Genomic DNA, 19,665 nt, shown 5'->3' with positions numbered 1-19,665 from the left:
TTAACGGGAACTGCAACAATGTCTCAGCTGGGATGGCGTCGGGCTGCGATTACAGACCGCCGCAGTGATGACGTGTCTCCTTCCCCGAGGAGCTGCCTGCTGATTCAACCTCCACAACACGTCTTAGAGACATCTCTGCATTACAGACACACTGAAGCGTCTCAGCGCGTCTGTCCTGAAAATATTTAGAAAATATTTAAAAGAAGCAGCTCATTAAACTCTAATTAAAACTTAATCACTGCATTAAAATTAAAACTTTGAGACCAAAACAAGGTGCAGTCTGAACATCCTGAGAAAACCGACTGAAAGGAAGACAGTGGAGAAAAACAGGTGTGATATCTGAGGGCTCTGCACCCACCTGTGCTGCACACTGTGGACTTAAATGAGCAAACCTGATTGGTCGAGCTTTGTGCTTTAATATAACAGAGAGTAGTAAACATGATGTATACAAATGTGTACAGGTAATGTCACTTTTTTCCTGTATTATGATTAAAATAAGCTTAATTACTGCGATAAAAAAACATGAATTCTAAATGTGGCGAAGCACACGAGAAGAGACGAGCACGTTCTCCAGGACGGTGACGCGAGGGTTCCAGCTCCACGCCAACATGCGTGAGGTACAAATGTCCAAATCCATCCCGGAGACCGGAGCCGGGCCGTGAGTCCAGGCCGATGGGAAACGTCTCAATCATCCTGTGGGAGAAACAGAGCGCGCTCAGTGAGAACTTGCTGATGTCACCTGCTGTGTTTAGATTCTGAATAAGAGCCAAATCATAGCTTAAAGAGGAGGAGTTCCCCCACCCAGGCCTGACGCCTTATGTAACTGACTGCTTCTTTCACTTCCTTTCATGAGCTGATGTCACGCAACCATGAAGCAGGAAATCCAAAACACAAGTTCCAGAAGTCTCCTGAGTTTTCCATGTTTTATGTGTTTTAATGACTGATTTATGACATGTTTTTTAAAACGTTTCATAATCAAGATCTGAGGCGATAAATGGAGTTTGAGACAAAGCCGGCTTCGAGCTGTCAGCTCCAACAACAGCTTCTGTTTGTACTCATTGTGCCAAACAGGCGAGACGTTAAATATGGATCTGATGTGAAGGAATGCCTGTTGTGTCCACGAGGCCACGGGTTGGGATTGTATTTCATTAACCTCCAGCCCAGTGACACGACTGGTGTAAAAAGGTTAACAATGAGTAAAATAACTGCCTGATGAAGTACAGTTACTGCATGTGCCAAAAGTCAGGCTACTAATACCCGTTTGCCACCAGGGCGGTGCTAAGCAGGCGGCTCCAGCAGAGCCACACATAATTATGGGACTCAAACCACTGACCTCGGTGGTGATGGGAGAGGCGTCCGTAACAGGGGCGTCCTACAGATTCTTTCCAACATAACTTTGTTCTCACAGAAATGATTTCAACTTTTTCAGCACTGAGTTCTCAACCCCGCTGCTCCTCAAAAGTTACCGAGACACAGCCGGATCTGTACCAGCAGCGTGTCGTGGAGACCGCGGCTGAGAGGCTAAAGATGCTTATGAAGAAACCAATGACGTAGCAGCGGCGAGACGGCCAGTGGAAACTCACCCTCCTTGAATATTCATACACCTACCTCAGCAACTCCATGGATACATAACCAATAGAGAGGTGTACACTGCTGCTTCAAAAGTTAACAATCTAATGTTAAGTGCTAAAGACAGAAAGATGGCCCACAGCTTCCTGCTTGAGCAGCCTTTCATTCAAAGCCCAGCTGTGACACCTGTTGGCAGTAACACAAACTGCATTTTGCCATCTGCACAGACTCACAAGGCGTTACCCACAGGACAAGAATCCAGTTGATCTTGGACGATACTTTAAGGAAGGCATGGGGTGCTAGAGACAAGCCACTCCACAGTTACAGCGAGGGAGGAAGAGGAGGAGAAAGATCTTTCCAGCCTCTCAGTTCTCACCAGCAGCAGCAGCTGAATGTCTGACCTGTAATTTCCTTCATTTATACCTGAAAATCAGCTGACTGAACAATATCTCTCATAAATTTCTGTCATAAAATGATACATTAAAATGTATCATAAACAGAGAAAATGTAAGTAAGTAAAAAAGTAACTCGACCTTTTAGAACTCTTTTCAGTTAAGAAGTTCCTTCAGACCGAGAGTTTAGGCAAGATTAGGTCAATCACACCAGTGACCAATCAGAAATGTTCAGCATTGCCAGCCCCGCCCCCAAGTTTTAAGGGGGAAAATAACTCCTGGAAGTTCATTTATCCCCACAGTGGAAGGGTCCCGGCCCCTGGGGAAATATGCTTGTTAAGGGTTGTGCTCTGTAGTGTGTATGTATATGCCTTTACTCCCAAAAGTCAGTTATGGGAAGTGACGTGTTAGACACATAGCCCAATGTTAAGTGGTGTTGTTCTGTGATGCAATGTGGAAATAAAGTGAAGCGAGCGCTGGCGGGAAGCTCTCTCTCTGCCCGCTCCGAGTTGGACTTCAGAGTGTGTGATCTGCTTATTCCTCCATCAAAGAAATGACATGTTAAGAGAACCGCATCTGAATACCGCTGCGCAGTCTCATCTGCTAACAGGTTATGGGCCCAGTCCCGATACGAGACCCAGGCAAGAACGAGAATGAGCACCTGAAGTTAAGGGTAGGTACCGCCGAGAAAAGTCGCAACGTACTGCGTGCCCGGCGAAGATAAGTGCTAAAGCTAAAAGGACGCCATGAGCCGGAGGACCACAGAAACGAGCAATCGCTGGTCACGGCTAGTTTTTGATGGAGATGCTGAGAAGTACGAATTATGGGAGACAAAGTTTTTAGGACACCTTCGACTGCAAGGCTTAAAGGAGGTTATTTTAAAGCCCGAAGAAGAATGGGAAGAGGAAGACGGAGACGACACAAAAAATGCGGACGCATACGCAGAGCTTATCCAGTTCCTCGATGATACCAGTCTATCGCTAGTAATGCGTGAAGCTGCCGACAAGGGAAGAAAGGCTTTAAGGATTCTAAGAGACTTTTATGCCGGAAAGGGTAAGCCCCGTGTTATCAGCCTATATACAGAACTGACTTCGCTACAGAAAGCTAACAGCGAGAGTGTGACGGACTATGTTTTGAGAGCGGAAGCCGCCATTACAGCATTAAGAAACGCTGAAGAAACTTTGAGTGATGGCCTGCTCATTGCTATGATTATGAAAGGACTACCGGAGTCATTCAAACCATTTATCATCCATGTCACACAAAACGAAACTTCAATGACATTCACTGACTTTAAATGTAAATTAAGGAGTTATGAAGACACCGAAAAAATGCGCGCGGTGGCGACGGAGGACAACGTCATGAAAGCGCGAGCACAGTCAGGCACGAAGTATGCACAGATAGGTGTGGGTGAACGAAGAGCAGATGGTGCCGACTTAGTGTGCTTCAGATGCGGACAAAAGGGGCACAAAGCTAAAGCATGCCACCGCAAGAAATGGTGCAACTTCTGCAAAAGCACCACACACCGAGAGGAAATGTGCAGGAGAAAACAGCGACTGGATGAGGCGCGGAAAGCTACTGATGAAGAGGATGACAAGGAATATGCTTTTCGGCTGAGCGAAGAAAACCAGGAGGTATGGACGAGTGGTAAAGGTTTGATGGTGGACACGGGAGCGACCTCGCACATCATCACAGACCCTGGAAGATTTAAAAGATTTGACGACAACTTTAAACCCGAGACACACTGCATTGAACTGGCTGACGGCACCCGATGCAAAGGAGTAGCGAAAAGAAGAGGAGAGGCAGAGGTGACTTTGATGGACAGCAGAGGGCGACATTGCAAGACGATCCTAAAACAGGCGCTGTACATCCCCTCTTATCCACAGGACATATTTTCTGTGAAAGCAGCTACTAACAATGGTGCAACAGTAACTTTCAAACAGGGAGAAGATGTTCTGAAACATCAAGATGGAACAAAGTTTCCCATCAAAGAGTACAATAGACTGTACTATCTACAAACTGTGAGTAATGAATGGGAAGATCAGTGTAAGGGTTCTTATGATATCCAAACATGGCACAAAATTTTGGGACATTGTAATTACGATGACATACAAAATTTACAGGATGTTGTTGAAGGAATGAACATTAAGGGTAACAGTGATAAACAGGTGAAGCAATGTGAAGTGTGTATTAAAGGAAAGTTCACTCAATGGAGAAACAGGGAACCAGACAAGAGAGCTAAAGCTGCATTAGAACTGGTTCACACAGATTTAGCTGGACCAATAGACCCAGAGTCTACTGAAGGTTACAGATTTGTGTTATCATTCACGGATGATTTTTCCAGTGCAGTTTTTGTGTACTTTCTAAAACATAAGAGTGACACTACGCAAGCAACAGAAAAGTTTATTGCAGACACAGCACCGTACGGCAAGATTAAGTGTATACGGTCTGATAATGGCACAGAGTTTACCGGAAAGTGTTATCGAGCACTATTGAACAAAAATGGCATCAAACATGAGACCTCAGCACCATACTCGCCGCACCAGAACGGCACAGCCGAGCGAAATTGGCGCACACTGTTCGACATGGCAAGGTGCATGCTGATAGAGAGCGACTTACCTAAAACATTGTGGGTTTACGCGGTTCAGACAGCTGCCATAATAAGAAATAGATGTTTCAACAGACGTACAGGGCAAACCCCTTACCAAAAGGTGAGCGGTAAAAGACCAAATCTATCCAGAATGCAGAAGTTTGGTTCAGCCTGTTACGCTTACAAACAAGACAAGGGAAAACTAGACTCAAAATGTGAGGAGGGAATTTTTGTGGGATATGACAAAAATAGCCCAGCCTACCTAATCTATTTTCCACACAAAGGAAAAGTTCAAAAACACAGACTAGTGAAGTTTGTGTCCAAAAAGGTGGTAGAGCAACAGACACAAACTGATTTAATACCAGAAGATGAGTTTGACATACAAAACAGGTCCAGGAAAGAGACAGAAGAGCCTAAGACACCTGAACAAAATCAGGATCCCGTCTCCTTATTGGAGTCGAACAGCAAAACTGATACTATCAGTGACACAGAACCAGCCACAACAGGCTATCCCTCTAGGGTAAGGAAGAAACCAAGTTACCTGAATGAATATGTGATGGATGAGGAAATCAATGATCAGGTGTTAACAAATATTGATTATTGCTACAGACTTGTATGTGGTGTACCTTTAACATTTGAAGAAGCTGTACATTCTCAAAATTCCAAAGAATGGAGAAATGCAATGGATGAGGAAATGTTATCGCTCAGAGAAAACAATACATTTACCCTAACAGCCCTTCCTGAAGGCAAGCAGGCAGTGGGGGGAAAATGGGTTTATGCAGTGAAAAAGAATGCCGACGGAACTGACAAATTCAAAGCTAGATATGTGGCAAAGGGGTTTTGTCAGAAAAAGGGAACTGATTATGAAGAAACCTTCTCTCCTACTGCCAATCTAACTAGTATTAGAGTCCTGATGCAGAAAGCGGCACAGGAAAACCTTATCCTACACCAAATGGACGTCAAAACAGCGTATCTCCACGCACCAATAGATTGTGAAATATACCTGGAACAACCAGAAGGTTACAAAGAGGGATCAAATGGAAAAGAACAGTTGGTGTGTAAACTGAACAAATCATTATATGGTCTCAAACAGGCAGGTAGAAATTGGAACAACACTTTGCATAATTACCTGTGTGAAAACAATTTTGTACAAAATCCAGCAGATTATTGTGTGTACACCAAACAGACAGAACATGATAAAATCATTCTTGTAGTATGGGTAGATGATCTGATCATCGCTGCTACTAATAGAAAAGTACTAAATGATGTCAAAAAGGTTCTGACAGCAAGGTTTCAAATGAAGGATTTGGGAAAGCTGAGATATTTTCTCGGGATTGATTTCGAACAGAGTGAAAACTGTGTAAAAATGTCCCAAACAGGGTATGTAAAGAAAATACTCGAGAGATTTGATATACAGGACTGCAAACCTAGAGTTACACCTTGTGAACAAAAACTGGACTATGATGATGAAACAGAAAGAATGAACAATGTCAAAAAATACAGAGAAGCTGTTGGCAGTCTTATTTACTTAACTACATGTACCAGACCGGACTTAAGCTTTGTGGTGAGTAAGCTGTCACAGTATTTTGCAGAACCTACAGAGCAACAATGGACTACTGTAAAACATGTGTTAAAGTATCTTAAAGGTACTTCTGGAAAGGAGTTGTGTTACAAAAAATGTGAAAATGAGAATCTCAGACTCCATGCATACAGTGATGCTGACTGGGCAGCTGATGTGAATGATCGCCACAGCACAACTGGTTATTGTGTTAGTCTGTCTGAAAAGGGACCACTGATTTCATGGAAGACTAAGAAGCAGCCCACGGTTGCATTATCCACATGTGAAGCAGAATATATGGCTTTAGCTGCTACCATTCAAGAGTGTCTATACTTGATGCAACTACTTAAAAGCATTGACTCTTATGAATATGCATCAACTATGCTTTATGAAGACAACCAGGGTACTATAGCATTAGCTAAAAATCCTGTAAAGAGACAGCGATGTAAACATGTCGACATAAAGTACCACTTTGCCAGATCAACAGTGAAGGAAGGAAAGGTCATCCTAAACTATTGCCCAACGGACCAGATGGTGGCAGACATAATGACCAAGCCTGTGACAACAGTTAAGTTAGCCAAGTTTAACAGTTTTGTTTTTGGAACCCAGTATTAAGAAGGTCATTTTGGTTATGAAGCAAATAACCTCAGAGCAAGTGGGGGTGTTAAGGGTTGTGCTCTGTAGTGTGTATGTATATGCCTTTACTCCCAAAAGTCAGTTATGGGAAGTGACGTGTTAGACACATAGCCCAATGTTAAGTGGTGTTGTTCTGTGATGCAATGTGGAAATAAAGTGAAGCGAGCGCTGGCGGGAAGCTCTCTCTCTGCCCGCTCCGAGTTGGACTTCAGAGTGTGTGATCTGCTTATTCCTCCATCAAAGAAATGACATGTTAAGAGAACCGCATCTGAATACCGCTGCGCAGTCTCATCTGCTAACAATGCTCGTTAGAGTAACTACTGAGCGGCTGAAATTTTAAATAACATTGGTATTTTTGAGCATCCACTAAAAACAGACATTTCCACTGCAGCTGAAAAAAAAGGGATCACAGCATTGCTTCAGACAAGCCCCAGAGCTCAGTCTTAGCTGCATTTCCGCCAGACCACAGCTTAATGCATCAGCTGACTGCTCGCCTCATGTCCTGGAAACCTTTACAGACGCTGTTTAAGCTACTTCAGCCTGCACACAGTTGCTGCACATCTGCAAGCAACTTTTTTAATCTGCTTCCAGCCCCGCTCGTCTTTTCGTGCTGTATCTGACTCCACGCCGAGCCTGTAGTCAAAGATACTGCTCTGTTCTGTGTGTGTGTGTGTGTGTGTGTGTGTGTGTGGGGGGGGGGGGGGGGGGGGGGGTTTGCAGCTGCTCTTTATTTTGGGCTAATTTTCAGGAAATTAAAAGGAAGTCTTTCAGCAAGTTTTTAGGAAAAGGAAAAAAATGGCAAATCACTGATCTGGGCTACATCCCTGGGATTATGTGAGTCATTTAATTTGTTTACAGACTCTGTCCTCACCCATTCGTCCTCCTCTGCTCCCTCGCCTCCTCCTTCAGGCTTCTGAATGGCATCGGCCTTGTTGGCCATTATTTTGTCTGTCCACGAAGCTCCAGTCTTCTCGTCTCCAGCAAAGTTACACTTGGTCACCGCGCCGCCATCAATTTTGGCCAAAGACGCTGGAGGAGAACATAAATGTTTTTATGCAGGACATGAAGCACAGAAGTAAATAAGATAAAAGATTTTTAATGTTTTTAAAGGAGTTCACAGATCTTAAAAGAAGTGAACTATGAACTTTTAAACCTAAGGCACCTCTCTTTAAGCTTTGCCATCACTGTAAGGATGTCTAAGTGACTCTGATACAGAAGAAATCTGAGAAAGTGTTCAGTGGCTTAAATCTAAACAGACTGAAATAACAAAGCAATAAAAAAACAAGATAGAAACGTCTTTTAATAAATGTCCATCACATCAGAATGAATCCCGGCTAAAATGTGAAAAGCAGAGGCCGTGAAAGCTCAAAGGACACATATTGGATATCAAAAGGATGATGAGTGCTCTGAATTAGTTAAACTCTGCTCTCTCCTCTCGAGGAGAAACTTTCCTCGACTCCCCGCTGCTGCTGAGGTCGGAGCAGGGTCCAGACTCCATCAACTGTGAAGACCATGAAAAGCAAACAGAGCCTCGGGCTTTGAAAAACACAAAGGCAGACCTCAGACCAGCTGCTTCAAACTCAAAGGTTAAACAAGGTTCACAGTCTTAAAGATCCTTTACTGTTACAGCTGAAGGTGATCCACAGGTACTGCACCATAACCAAGTAAACACATCGATGCCAGTTCAAAAAGAGCAGGAAGGTAAAAGCATTTAAAAACATTATCCAAACCCCTGATGAAGGCTATTATGTGGTTTTTGGCTTTTAAAAATTGCTCTTCCAAGTCTTGGTGATCAGGGACTGAAAAAATAATCCTTGTAAACGACGCACATCAAAAACCAGGACTAAACCTTCTCTTCTCCAGAACGTACGAGGGGACCGAGCATCAACCCTGTGATCAGGGTGACCCGAGTCTGAAACACCTTTGACGTACAGTTTCCAGCACCCCCAGCACCCACCCACTGTTACATTTCTGTGTGCCAACCTTGCATCTGCCCGCTTTAAACTAGTGAGCAGGCCGGTGTGGTGGAAATCTGAAACAAGACTGTGAAGCTCCAAAGTGTATTTTATATGATTTCATCAGCAATAAGGTCTTAGAGCGTCTGATCACAAAGAAAGAGAAACCCTTTAAAGCACGTGTTTCACATGCACAGCACGTCTGCAGTTCAGCAGCGACAGAACAAAGTTTAATGAAGTCGACATAAAAAGGTGTAAATCAGAATCTACTGAAAGCTCAGAGTCGTACTTCCTGTGCACTCATAAAGAAAGTTCAAGTCACATAAACAAAGACAGTTACAGCATCTATATGTGTACACTAGGGCTGCAACGATTAGTCGACATAGTCAACAATAATCGACAATAAAAATAGTCGACGACGAATTTAATTGTCGACAATAGTCGTTTATTATTACTGGTGATTTTTTTTTTTACGTAGTGAGACATCTTCCTGTCCGTCTTTCTCTGGCGAGCTTCACACATGCGCAATCCGGCTGTTAAGTGATGACGTAGAATTCCATTTCCTGGTCCAAACTGTCACGTGATCAAGTTGCCGCAATGCTGTGTCCCTGGTTGCTATAACTCGAAAAAAACACACTCAGGTGTGATTTTACTGATGATAAAAAGAGAAGCGGAAATAGCTGCAGTTGATAAGGTACGTTAGAATCATCTTTAATAGTGACCAGTCATTGGTTATACCAGGGGTCGGCAACCCGTAATCCGGAAAGAGCCATTTGAACCCGGTTTACACGGAAAAGCCGCAAATAATAGCGGAAGCCGGTAGCCGCTACCGGAAGCCGGTATAGGTTACCGCGAGTGACGCATATATTGAGAAACTAAAATAAATAAGTAAAATGATTTTATTGTAACGTTGTAAACACACTTCCACAGTCGGCGATGTTCACAACAAAGGTCGTCTTTATTAGCAGAAAAACGGCTGCTGTAGGCCACAGCCACGCCAACCACAACTACAACAACGGAACAGCAACACACACACCAGGCAAGCTCTCGGTCTTTTCTCTCTCTCCATGCTGCCTTCACGAACCTCCCGAACAGTCCGAAATCCCACAACATCAACACGCTCTCTAACTAAGAGAATCGCTACATTGCCCCCCCTCACTAAATCCCTCGCCCCGAGGGATCCCGTACAAAGTCTCTGAGGTGACCTGGGGGTCTTCTCTGCCTCTGCAGCCCCCTTGTAGACGACACTTGGGGCTGTGTCTGCTGTCCTGCAGCACCCTGCTTTTGATCTGGGATGGGGTGCAAAAGTGGAGGAAGCTGTGGGGCAGTAGAAGGGGGCACAGTCAGTGAGTCTGGGGCTGTGGCTGTTTCATTTCTCAGGGGGGTCGACTGGACCGGGCGCACATCACCCTTATATGGAGCCAGCCTGTCTCTATGAAGGGCCACTCGTCTCCCCCTAGTCGGCAGCTGAACCCTGTACACCACTTCCCCCAGCTTCTCTACCACTACACAAGGCCCCACCCAGTGGCAGTCCAGCTTAGGGCACCGGCCTTTCTTCCTCCTCGGGCTGTACACCCACACAAGGTCACCGGCCCTGAAGTCTTTCCCTTTTACCCTCAAGTCATAATTCCTTTTCTGTCTCATTCCCGCTTTCTCCAGCTGATCACGGGCAAAAGCATGGGCCGACTCCAGCCGGTCCTGCAGTCTCCTGGCGTATTCCGGACCCGGTACGACTACCGGAGCGTCCGGAGGCCTCCCCAGTGCCATCTCCGCTGGCGTCCGTAGCTCTCGCCCCAGCATGAGCAGGGCAGGCGTACACAAGGTGGAATCCTGCACAGCGGACCTATACGCCAACAAAACAAGGGGGAGATGCATGTCCCAATCACGCTGGTGCTCTGCAGTGAGGATGGCCAGCTGTTTCGCCAGGGTCCTGTTGAAGCGCTCGACGAGCCCATCACTCTGCGGGTGTAACGGTGTCGTCCGGGTCTTTCGCATCCCTAAGCGCTCACACATGACAGAGAAAACAGCCGACTCAAAGTTCCTTCCCTGGTCACTGTGAATGGTTTCTGCCATCCCGAACCTGGCAAACATGCCCTCCACCAGCCTGTCGACCACCGTCTCCGCCTCCTGGTCGGGTATGGCATATGCCTCCGGCCATTTTGTGAAGTAGTCCATGGCAACTAAGACATAACGATTTCCTCTGTCTGTGCGTGGAAAAGGCCCCATCACGTCCACTGCTACTCTCTCCATCGGGGCTCCCACTGCTAACTGCTGTAGCTGGGCCCGGGACTGGTCTGAGGGACCCTTGTGCGCTGCACAGAGGTCACACCGGCGGCAAAAGTCCTCAACATCCCTCCTGAGCTGCCCCCAGTAGAAACTCTGCCGGAGCCGCCGAAGGGTTTTGGAAACTCCAAAATGCCCCACCCCGGCAGTTCCGTGGGAGGCCTTCAAAACTGCCTCCCTCAGGGCCCTGGGGACCACCACCTGCCACCTCTCCTCCCCCGTAGCTGGCTCCTTCCAGGCTCTCTGCAGCACTCCGTCCTTTACTCGGAGAGCTGAAAATTTCACAAACAGTCCTTTAGTTGCAGGTGAGTATCCAGCCACTCCGCTCCACTGCGGTCTTTGACCAGACTCCACCCATTGTAGCACTGGCCGGAGGTCAACATCCTGCTCCTGTTGCGCTCTCCACTCGAGCGGGTCAATCACCTGTGCCACTCTGCAGGCCAGCTCACCTCCGCTACACCCGGAATCATGCTCTCCCCCAGCCCGGAGCTCCTCCTCCCGGGCTTCCCGCTTTTCGCAGTACCGGCAACCAGCTGGAGCACAGGGGCGGCGGGACATGGCATCTGCGTTGGCGTGGTGAGCCCCCGCTCGGTACTTCACTTCGAAGACGTATGGCGCTAATTCCTCCAGCCAGCGTGCAATCTGCCCCTCTGGCTCCTTAAACGCCATTAGCCACTGCAAGGCTGAATGGTCTGACCGGACAGTGAAGGGCAGGCCACAAAGGTAGTACCTGAAGTGACTTATTGCCCGTACTATGGCCAGGAGCTCCCTTCGCGTCACACAGTAGCGTCGTTCAGCCTTATTAAAGGTTCTGCTGAAGTACGCCACCACTCTCTCCCCCGCTGGCCCCACCTGGCTCAACACTGCCCCCATTCCGACATCGCTGGCATCTGTGTCTAGAATAAACGGCAGACTGGGGTCCGGGGTGGCGAGGGTGGGAGATTCTGTTAGGGCGTTTTTCAGCCGCTCAAAAGCCTGTTCACATCCTGCTGACCAGTCAAAGTCACTATCCTTTTTCTGCAGGCGGAACAGGGGCGCAGCAATACAGGAGAACCCCCTTACAAACCGCCTGTAGTAGGACGCCAGACCAAGGAAGCTCTTTAAGTCCTTCAAGTTTGTGGGGGTTGGCCAGTCCTTCACCGCCTGCACTTTCTCCTCCAGCGTACTGATACCCTCACCCCCGATTTTGTGTCCCAGGAACTCCAGCTCTTTCCTCATAAAGCAGCACTTATCAGGGTGGAGTTTCAGGCCCGCTGCCGCTATCCGCTGTAGAATCTGCCGCAGGGATGCCAGAGCTGCCTCGAAGGAACTTCCGTGGACCAGGATGTCGTCCAAGTAGACCAAACATTCCTGTCGGGGAATATCAGCCAGCACCTTTTCCACCAACCTTTCAAACGTGGCCGGCGCATTGCATAGGCCGAAGCAGAGAACACGGAATTGCCACAGCCCCCTGCCTGTGCTGAAAGCAGTCTTTGGTCTGGCTGCGGGGCTGAGGGGCACTTGCCAATACCCGCTACGCAGGTCCAGCGAGGAGAACCAGGAAGAGCCGGAAACCAAATCCAGGCACTCATCGATGCGGGGCAGCGGGTATGAGTCTTTCTTAGTCACACTGTTCAACGGCCTAAAATCGACACAGAATCTCATTTTGGGGCTCTTCTTCTTTTTAACCATCACAACCCCCGAGGCCCAGGGGCTGTCGGAGGGTTCAATGACGCCAGCCCTGAGCATCTCCCCGATCGCACTATCAGCCGCAGCCTGATGCGCCAGGGGGAGGCGGCGAGGGCGTGACTTCACAGGCCGTGCATCTCCCGTGTCAATGTCGTGCTGCAGGAGGTGAGTTAAGCCTACCTCGTCTTCTGACAGAGCAAAAATGTCCTTGAACTCCAGCAGCACCTGCCACAGCTCCTCCCGCTGTGGATGATCTAAATCTTGGCAGCTACGTGTCCATATGTCCCTCACTACTGCCAGTCTATCCCCCTCCCCCATTACAGTGTGCTGGTCTGAGGCAGGAGAACCCACCACGGTGGCTAAATCAGGGTCAGGGGACAGGGGTGCAGGGGGGTAGATCGGGGGCGGAAGGTGTGCCCCATGGTGCACCCCCGCTGCTCTCGACTTTGGCGGGTGTAGGTTCGGGGCCTGTGCGGGGCGCACCAGGTCAACCATGGGGCCCCCTGGAAAGGTCAGCGTGTTATTCCCCAGGTCTAAGACACTCTGTGAGGCCCGCAGAAAGTCCAGGCCTAATATGCAAACGTCCTGCACCGCTGCCACCCACACCTCCAAGTTCACTCCCAGGCCCCCCACCTGAATAGGGACCAGTCCTTTTCCCAACATCGGGGCTAACTCACCAGTCACTGTACGCAGTTTTACTGTAGTTGGTTCCAACTGGGTTCCCACCGGCACCACGTCAGGTCTCATCAAGGTCGCAGTGGAGCCAGTGTCGACCAGAGCTGTGCACGGAGCCCCTGCCAGGGTGATGGGGATGTGACAAAAATCCCCTGCACGCGTCCAGCCCACCACCCTCGCGGACTCTGTGCTGTCGTCTGCTTCTGGGGGGAGCTGAGCCCCGCACCCCCAGCTGTACCGTTGGGCTCTGTCCACCGGCGCCCCGGCGGATTGGGACACAGAAGAAGGGGCCTGCGCCGTCCCGCCTACGCAGGCCCTGAGGCGTTTCCCTGAACACCGGCACGGTCTGGGCATCGCACGCTGATGTGGCCCAGCTGTCCGCACGTCCAGCAAACAGGAGGGTCTCGGCGAGGACGAGCACCGCGGCGTGAAGATTGTAGAGACACGCCTCGAACCAGTTCGGTCAATTCGGCCGCCCAAGCTGGCACCCCCTGGCCCGGGGCCTCCGGCACCGCAGCCCTCACCACCGGGTCATACTCGCTATGGTCGCACCCCGCAGAAGCCACCACAGCCTCCCTCTCCAAGGCCATCTCCAGGGCCTCATGCAGATTGCGGGGGTGGGAAAGTTGAGTCTGGATGCGCAGCTCACCAGGGATAATGGCGCGGATGAACTGGTCTCTGGCCAGCTCGTTCTGCACGTCGATGGGCATGTGGGCATATGCTTTCTTCGCTAGCATCTCAATGTCATTAGCCAAAGCGCGAAGCGGCTCACCCGGTTGTCTCCGTCTACTCGTCAGTTCGGACCGCAGGACAGCAGGCTGGCCACACTGCCCAAACCGCCGCTGCAGAGCACCAACCAGAGCCCTGTAGTCACCCCTCTCCGCTGGGCTAAGCAGCAGCAGGCATGCCAAAGCGTCGTCAGTGAGGCACAAGGCTAGCTGGAGTGCTTTAGTGTCTGTGGACCAGGCCGCAGCATGCGCTAACAGTTCAAATTGAGCATGGAAGGCCTCCCAGTCAGCCTTACCGGAGTACTTGGGGGTTTTCACATTTGCCTGGCAGGGCCGGGCGCCACTATCGCCAAGCACGGGCCCCGCGCTGTTCGGGGCGGGCGTCTCCGCGCCCGCGTATATTCCTGCAGTCGATGGGCTAAAGCCAGCGGCGGCCGCCAGGCCTCCGGCAGTCCGTCTGAGGCGGGCCAAATGCTCTCCGGCACTGTCCGCTCCCTCAGGACCCAGCGTGCCCCCAAAGTCACTGTCCATAGCCTCTCTCTTGATCTTCGGGCGGGCCCCGGCCACATCTCGCTGCGCTGCCATAGTTAGCGCAGGCTGTCAACTGAGGTAGCCGAAGCAGGGCTAGCCGACGGTTAGCAGTTTGACTTCTGACACCAATGTAACGTTGTAAACACACTTCCACAGTCGGCGATGTTCACAACAAAGGTCGTCTTTATTACCAGAAAAACGGCTGCTGTAGGCCACAGCCACGCCAACCACAACTACAACAACGGAACAGCAACACACACACACAGGCAAGCTCTCGGTCTTTTCTCTCTCTCCATGCTGCCTTCACGAACCTCCCGAACAGTCCGAAATCCCACAACATCAACACGCTCTCTAACTAAGAGAATCGCTACATTATTTTAATATTTCAAGATCACACTAATGTTCCAATTTAAAACTACAACAAAAACCGAACTGAGAAAAACAAAATGCACTTCAACTGGATACTGATAATTTACTTCCACGACCCGCAGAGCCGCACATTAAGCCTGGATGAGCCGCATACGGCTCCGGAGTCGCAGGTTGCCGACCCCTGGGTTATACCGTTGCTGCTTATTTAGAATCATTTGGACCCAGAAACGACGTCAGAGTTAAAGATCGGATAGCATTCAGCCGCACGTTTAGTGATGGGGGACACTGGTAAAACTGTGCAAACTTTGTTTTACAGGGACAAAAAAGTACTATATATATTTTTTTTATGGTTGGAAAAATGAACCGTTAGTCATATCAGCAGCAAACCTGATTAAAGGTTTTGAATGAAGTATGTGTTACTACCACATTTTAAATAACCTAATGCTAAATGTAAAAGCTGATAGCTAAATAAGTGCCATTTCATAATTATGCAATTCATAATCCGACTAGTCGACTAATTGTTTCAATAGTCGATGACTAATCGACTATCAAAATAGTCGTTAGTTGCAGCCCTAGTGTACACAGTTAGACAGCAATGATTCACTTGTATTAACTTATATTTTTCTACTATACTGGCCAACATTTGTCAGGTCAAAGCATCAGTTTTATTTTCTTTAGAGTTTTTTTCTTTTTTTTCTCGAGTTGCTGATGACCTCATGGATGTTACGAGTTTAAGGACGACAGTCCTGAATGATAAAATCCACACTCGTGTCAGCACAATCTGGATACCTCAGTTATAGATGTACAAAAAGCAGGATTATAGATGCAAGTAGCAAACAGTAAGTTGGACAGACTCACATATGAAAGGACTGTTTCCTCTGGTCTTCAGCCGTACTTCCTGTCCTGTTTCTAGTTCTGTTTTTTCCATGTCCGACTCTGCATACCAAAATGCCCAGGTCCCAGCAGGCCGGTGCTTGTCAGTTATCTTCACCAGCTCGGCTTTGTTCACCGCCGCTGACAGCTGTTCCTTAGACAAACGGTCCGACTCACCTTTAGCTTCCACCTCTGTAAAGAAAGAATACACAATGAAGCCAATTAAATTTGATGGAATTAAGAGCTCCTCGTCCACTTCTTATTAAATACCAGTCACATTCCAACAGGGTAAGCAAAGCAGGGAGTGCTTGCCCAGTAAATTTTACAGACCAGAATTGAAACCTACCAAAGTGAAAGTGATTTCTCTTGTTATAACTCAATGTTCTGTCATAAAGCTTCTTGCCTGTTTGCATCCATCTTGTAAATTACTGCCGTCTTGTGTAAGTAAGTAAGTAAGTAAAACTTTATTTATATAGCACCTTTCACAGATAAAATCACAAAGTGCTTTACAATGTGCAAGTAAAATAAATAACAATAGCCGATAAGACAAAGTAAGACATTTAACTAAAAGCTTGTCTGAATAAAAGTGTCTTGAGCTGCTTTTTAAAAGAATCAACAGATTCGGCCATACGGAGAGACAACGGCAGGGCATTCCACAGCCTGGGAGCTACTACTTGAAAGGACCGGTCACCCCGGGTTTTAAAATGGGTCTTAGGGACCCTCAGGAGGTTCTGGCTTGAGGACCGAAGAGTGCGGCCTGAAGAAAAAACGGTCAACATTTCGGTGATGTATTGGGGGGCCTGTCCATTAAAAGCTCTGAAAGTCAAGACTAAAAGTTTGAAATCAATTCTAAATTTTACAGGTAGCCAATGTAGAGAGGATAAAACAGGTGTGATGTGTGCCCTTCTGTTGGTTCCTGTCAAAAGCCTCGCTGCAGCATTCTGGACCAGCTGCAGATGAGTTACAGCAGATTTATTAAAACATGTAAAAAGAGAATTACAATAATCTAAACGAGAGGAAATAAAAGCATGAATAATCATCCCTAGGTCACATTTGGATAAAATTGACCTCAACTTGGAAATATTCCTCAGATGATAGAAGCAACTTTTTACCAGATGTCTGGAATGTCTGTCCAGACACAAGACTACTGTCTTATCAAGCAGAGTTAAGCCTGGAAGCAGGCTTAACTCTGCTTGGCTACGATTCCATTGGAATCTATATGGGGCCGGCATTTTCAGTGGCATGTCCATGTTTGGTTAAATTCTGGAGCTGGGCATGTTTTTTCTGGTTGTTTGTGGATGCACATTATGGATGAACTGGTCTCAGACGGGAAACTGATGGGACACTAGTGAGCTAGGCAAGTAGCTGTTGGCAACAGTTAATATCTGTGTAATTATGGAAACAGAGCTAGCATTAGCATATAAACAAGCTTCTCTGATTTATCATCTTAAAAGATACGCTTTTTCTTACTGCTCAACTTGGACAATGTGATGCAGACGAGTTAGAGTGCAGTCTAAAGCACAGAGAAATCCTTGATGATGGAGAGAAGACATCTGTTTCTGCCAAGTTCAGTTTAATAAAACAGCCATATTTTTAATCCCCCTGCAGATATTGATGGTTAACCACATTACACACTGCTCAAGCCTTTTAATTCTTTGCTATTTTATTATTATATTGTAATATAGAATCCAAAACAGGCAGAGAGAAGATATTCAAACATAAACACAAATGTCTGTCACTGTGGACTCACTGTAGGAGGACATGAGGAAGCCAGTGTTGACCTTTCTGGTGTCACTGAAGTTCGGTTCGACCTCATTTCCACTGGCATCAAACTTCCTCTGATGGATGTGGCTGGGCTTGATGTACAGAACATAGAAACGTAGCTGTGACAGTGACAGAAGATAAAAGTGTCATTTGTGCTTCATTTATCTGTGACATCTCTCTCTGTGTTTGCAGGGAAATCTTTGGAACTTTTCTCAGTCAGTATTTTGGTTATTTTGCTGAGGTTTGCATTCATATTTTAAGTTCATCACTTATATTTACATACACTTATAATTCATTTGTGTTTAGTCAACATTTATTAATTTATAAACACTTTTGAAAAGGCTTTTTCACGCACCATTTCATTTGTGCCTTATCTAGAATAAAGTATGATTTACTTCGACAATGTGCTGACTACAAATGAAACTACAAATAAACAGAGAACTTCCACTGTACAGTGGTTCTCAACTGTTCTTATTTCTGCTGAGTATCCCCAATGCATGCTCCTTTATGACAAGAATTTAGATCTACTGTTGAGAAATGAGAAGGTCATGCCAGACTCTAACAGACTGTACCTTTTGATTGTTGCTGTCGGTGATCGCATGTCTGGAAACATCGAGCAACTTTCCTTCTAGCAGAACTCCAGGGCCACTGTGTAGAAACATAATACTGAATATCTAAATTTGTACTGGGAGAACAAATTGCTGTCTTATTGAGACTGAGTGCTAAATGTGGATTCAGTTAAATACAGAACCAGAACTCTAGGCTGGATCATTTACTGTACACATGAATCTAATAAAGGAAAACATAAACATGTTTTGGATCAGTTCTACTGTCCTCTGAAATCCAGACTCACCATTTCCACTGGCTGCTCACACAACAGTGTTTCTTTACTGGATCTAACAAAGACCACAAACTGGGAGCTCATCCACACAAAGTCACTTCACTTTACATCCGGCCAGCAGCAGGCCTTCATATATCTAAAATCCCTGAAATTTACCACATTAGCTGTTCTATAAAATCCCTGGAGATCAGTCTGCAAGCCACTTCTTCTATCTGCTGGTGGTACATGCCGTGCAGAGGTCTGTCCTTCCATGCTGGTTCCTGTTCTTCCTCCTCTTCTTTCTCGGGTTTCTTTTGCCTGAGGTACTCAATAAGCACATGATCCTTTGTGGCCATCTTCCTGATGTACTCATGGATCTTCATTGTTTCATCTAGGACAGTGGTTCTGACACTCACTAGTCCTCGGCCTCCTTCCTTCCACTCAGCGTACAGTCTCAGGATCTGGGGTGAAACCCTCCATGCATGGTAAGGAGCTTTCTTGTCAGTAGCTTCTATCTCCTCCTCTGGCCAGCATATTATCCCAGCAGGATATCTGATAACTGGCAGGTTCCCTTTTGGCTGTGGGATTCCAAGGTACTTACAACTGTAACCCCCCCACCTTATATATATATATATATATATATATATATATATATATATATATATATATATATATATATATATATATATATATATGCATGCTGCATTTCACTGGTGTAGCTGGTAAGGTGGGGTTATAGTATACATATGCCGACACTGTGTTGCATATACCCGAAATAATTCATTAAAAATGTTTTTGCAGCGTGTGACTGATCTGCTCAGCAGGTCATGAAAAACCGACGGATTTATGAATGGAGTTTGGCGCTGCCTCCACACTGTGGGTGTCACCTGAACACTTACCTTTCAAACGCGGAGGGATGCCACGCACGGTCAAACCTTTCATTGTGGACCGGTTTGTTCTGCAAAGACGTGTTGTGATAAATTCGACTCATCTTCTGAAAACTTTTCCCTTCCCTCAGATTTTTCCTTTTTCCGGACTTCCTGTTCGTCCCTGTGTGAGAGGTGCGCTCGGTTCTTCACACAGTAGAAGCCGGAGTCTGCGGACAACCCGCTCCCTTATTAATGCAGACATTTACTGCAGTTCACCGAGAGGGCGCCAGAGAGCCAAAGAATAGCGGTGAATGGCGCTAAAATACATGTATTTTAACTAATTAGTAACTAATGAGTGTTCTTAATGTTAGTGTGGTCGTTTATTGTT

At 47.0% G+C, this 19,665-nt stretch overlaps 1 protein-coding gene across 1 annotated transcript; it reads right to left on the bottom strand.

The window, feature by feature from the left end:
* Positions 1-396: 396 nt before the first annotated feature.
* arpin (actin related protein 2/3 complex inhibitor) lies at positions 397-19,477 on the bottom strand. The gene is made up of 6 exons (XM_030731932.1): positions 19,308-19,477; positions 18,161-18,236; positions 17,575-17,707; positions 15,810-16,016; positions 7,614-7,771; positions 397-693 (listed from the first exon to the last, which is right to left on the bottom strand). Exons 1-6 carry the CDS (start codon positions 19,397-19,399, stop codon positions 685-687), a joined length of 675 nt encoding a protein of 224 aa, XP_030587792.1. The 5' UTR covers positions 19,400-19,477; the 3' UTR covers positions 397-684.
* Positions 19,478-19,665: the final 188 nt, after the last annotated feature.

Source organism: Archocentrus centrarchus, chromosome 6 (genome assembly GCF_007364275.1).
Source record: "Archocentrus centrarchus isolate MPI-CPG fArcCen1 chromosome 6, fArcCen1, whole genome shotgun sequence".
Lineage (NCBI taxonomy): Eukaryota > Metazoa > Chordata > Actinopteri > Cichliformes > Cichlidae > Archocentrus > Archocentrus centrarchus.
The sequence above is the reverse complement of the archived record's forward strand: the minus strand, read 5'-3'. Positions and strand labels throughout refer to the sequence as shown.

Coding starts and splice junctions, on each gene's coding strand:
- arpin (XM_030731932.1), bottom strand. CDS start 19,399: ATGAGTCGAATTTATCACAACACGTCTTTGCAGAACAAACCGGTCCAC. Junction 18,237..19,307: donor CATCCCTCCGCGTTTGAAAG/GTAAGTGTTCAG, acceptor GTTTCTACACAG/TGGCCCTGGAGTTCTGCTAG. Junction 16,017..17,574: donor CTTCCTCATGTCCTCCTACA/GTGAGTCCACAG, acceptor CTTTCTTTACAG/AGGTGGAAGCTAAAGGTGAG.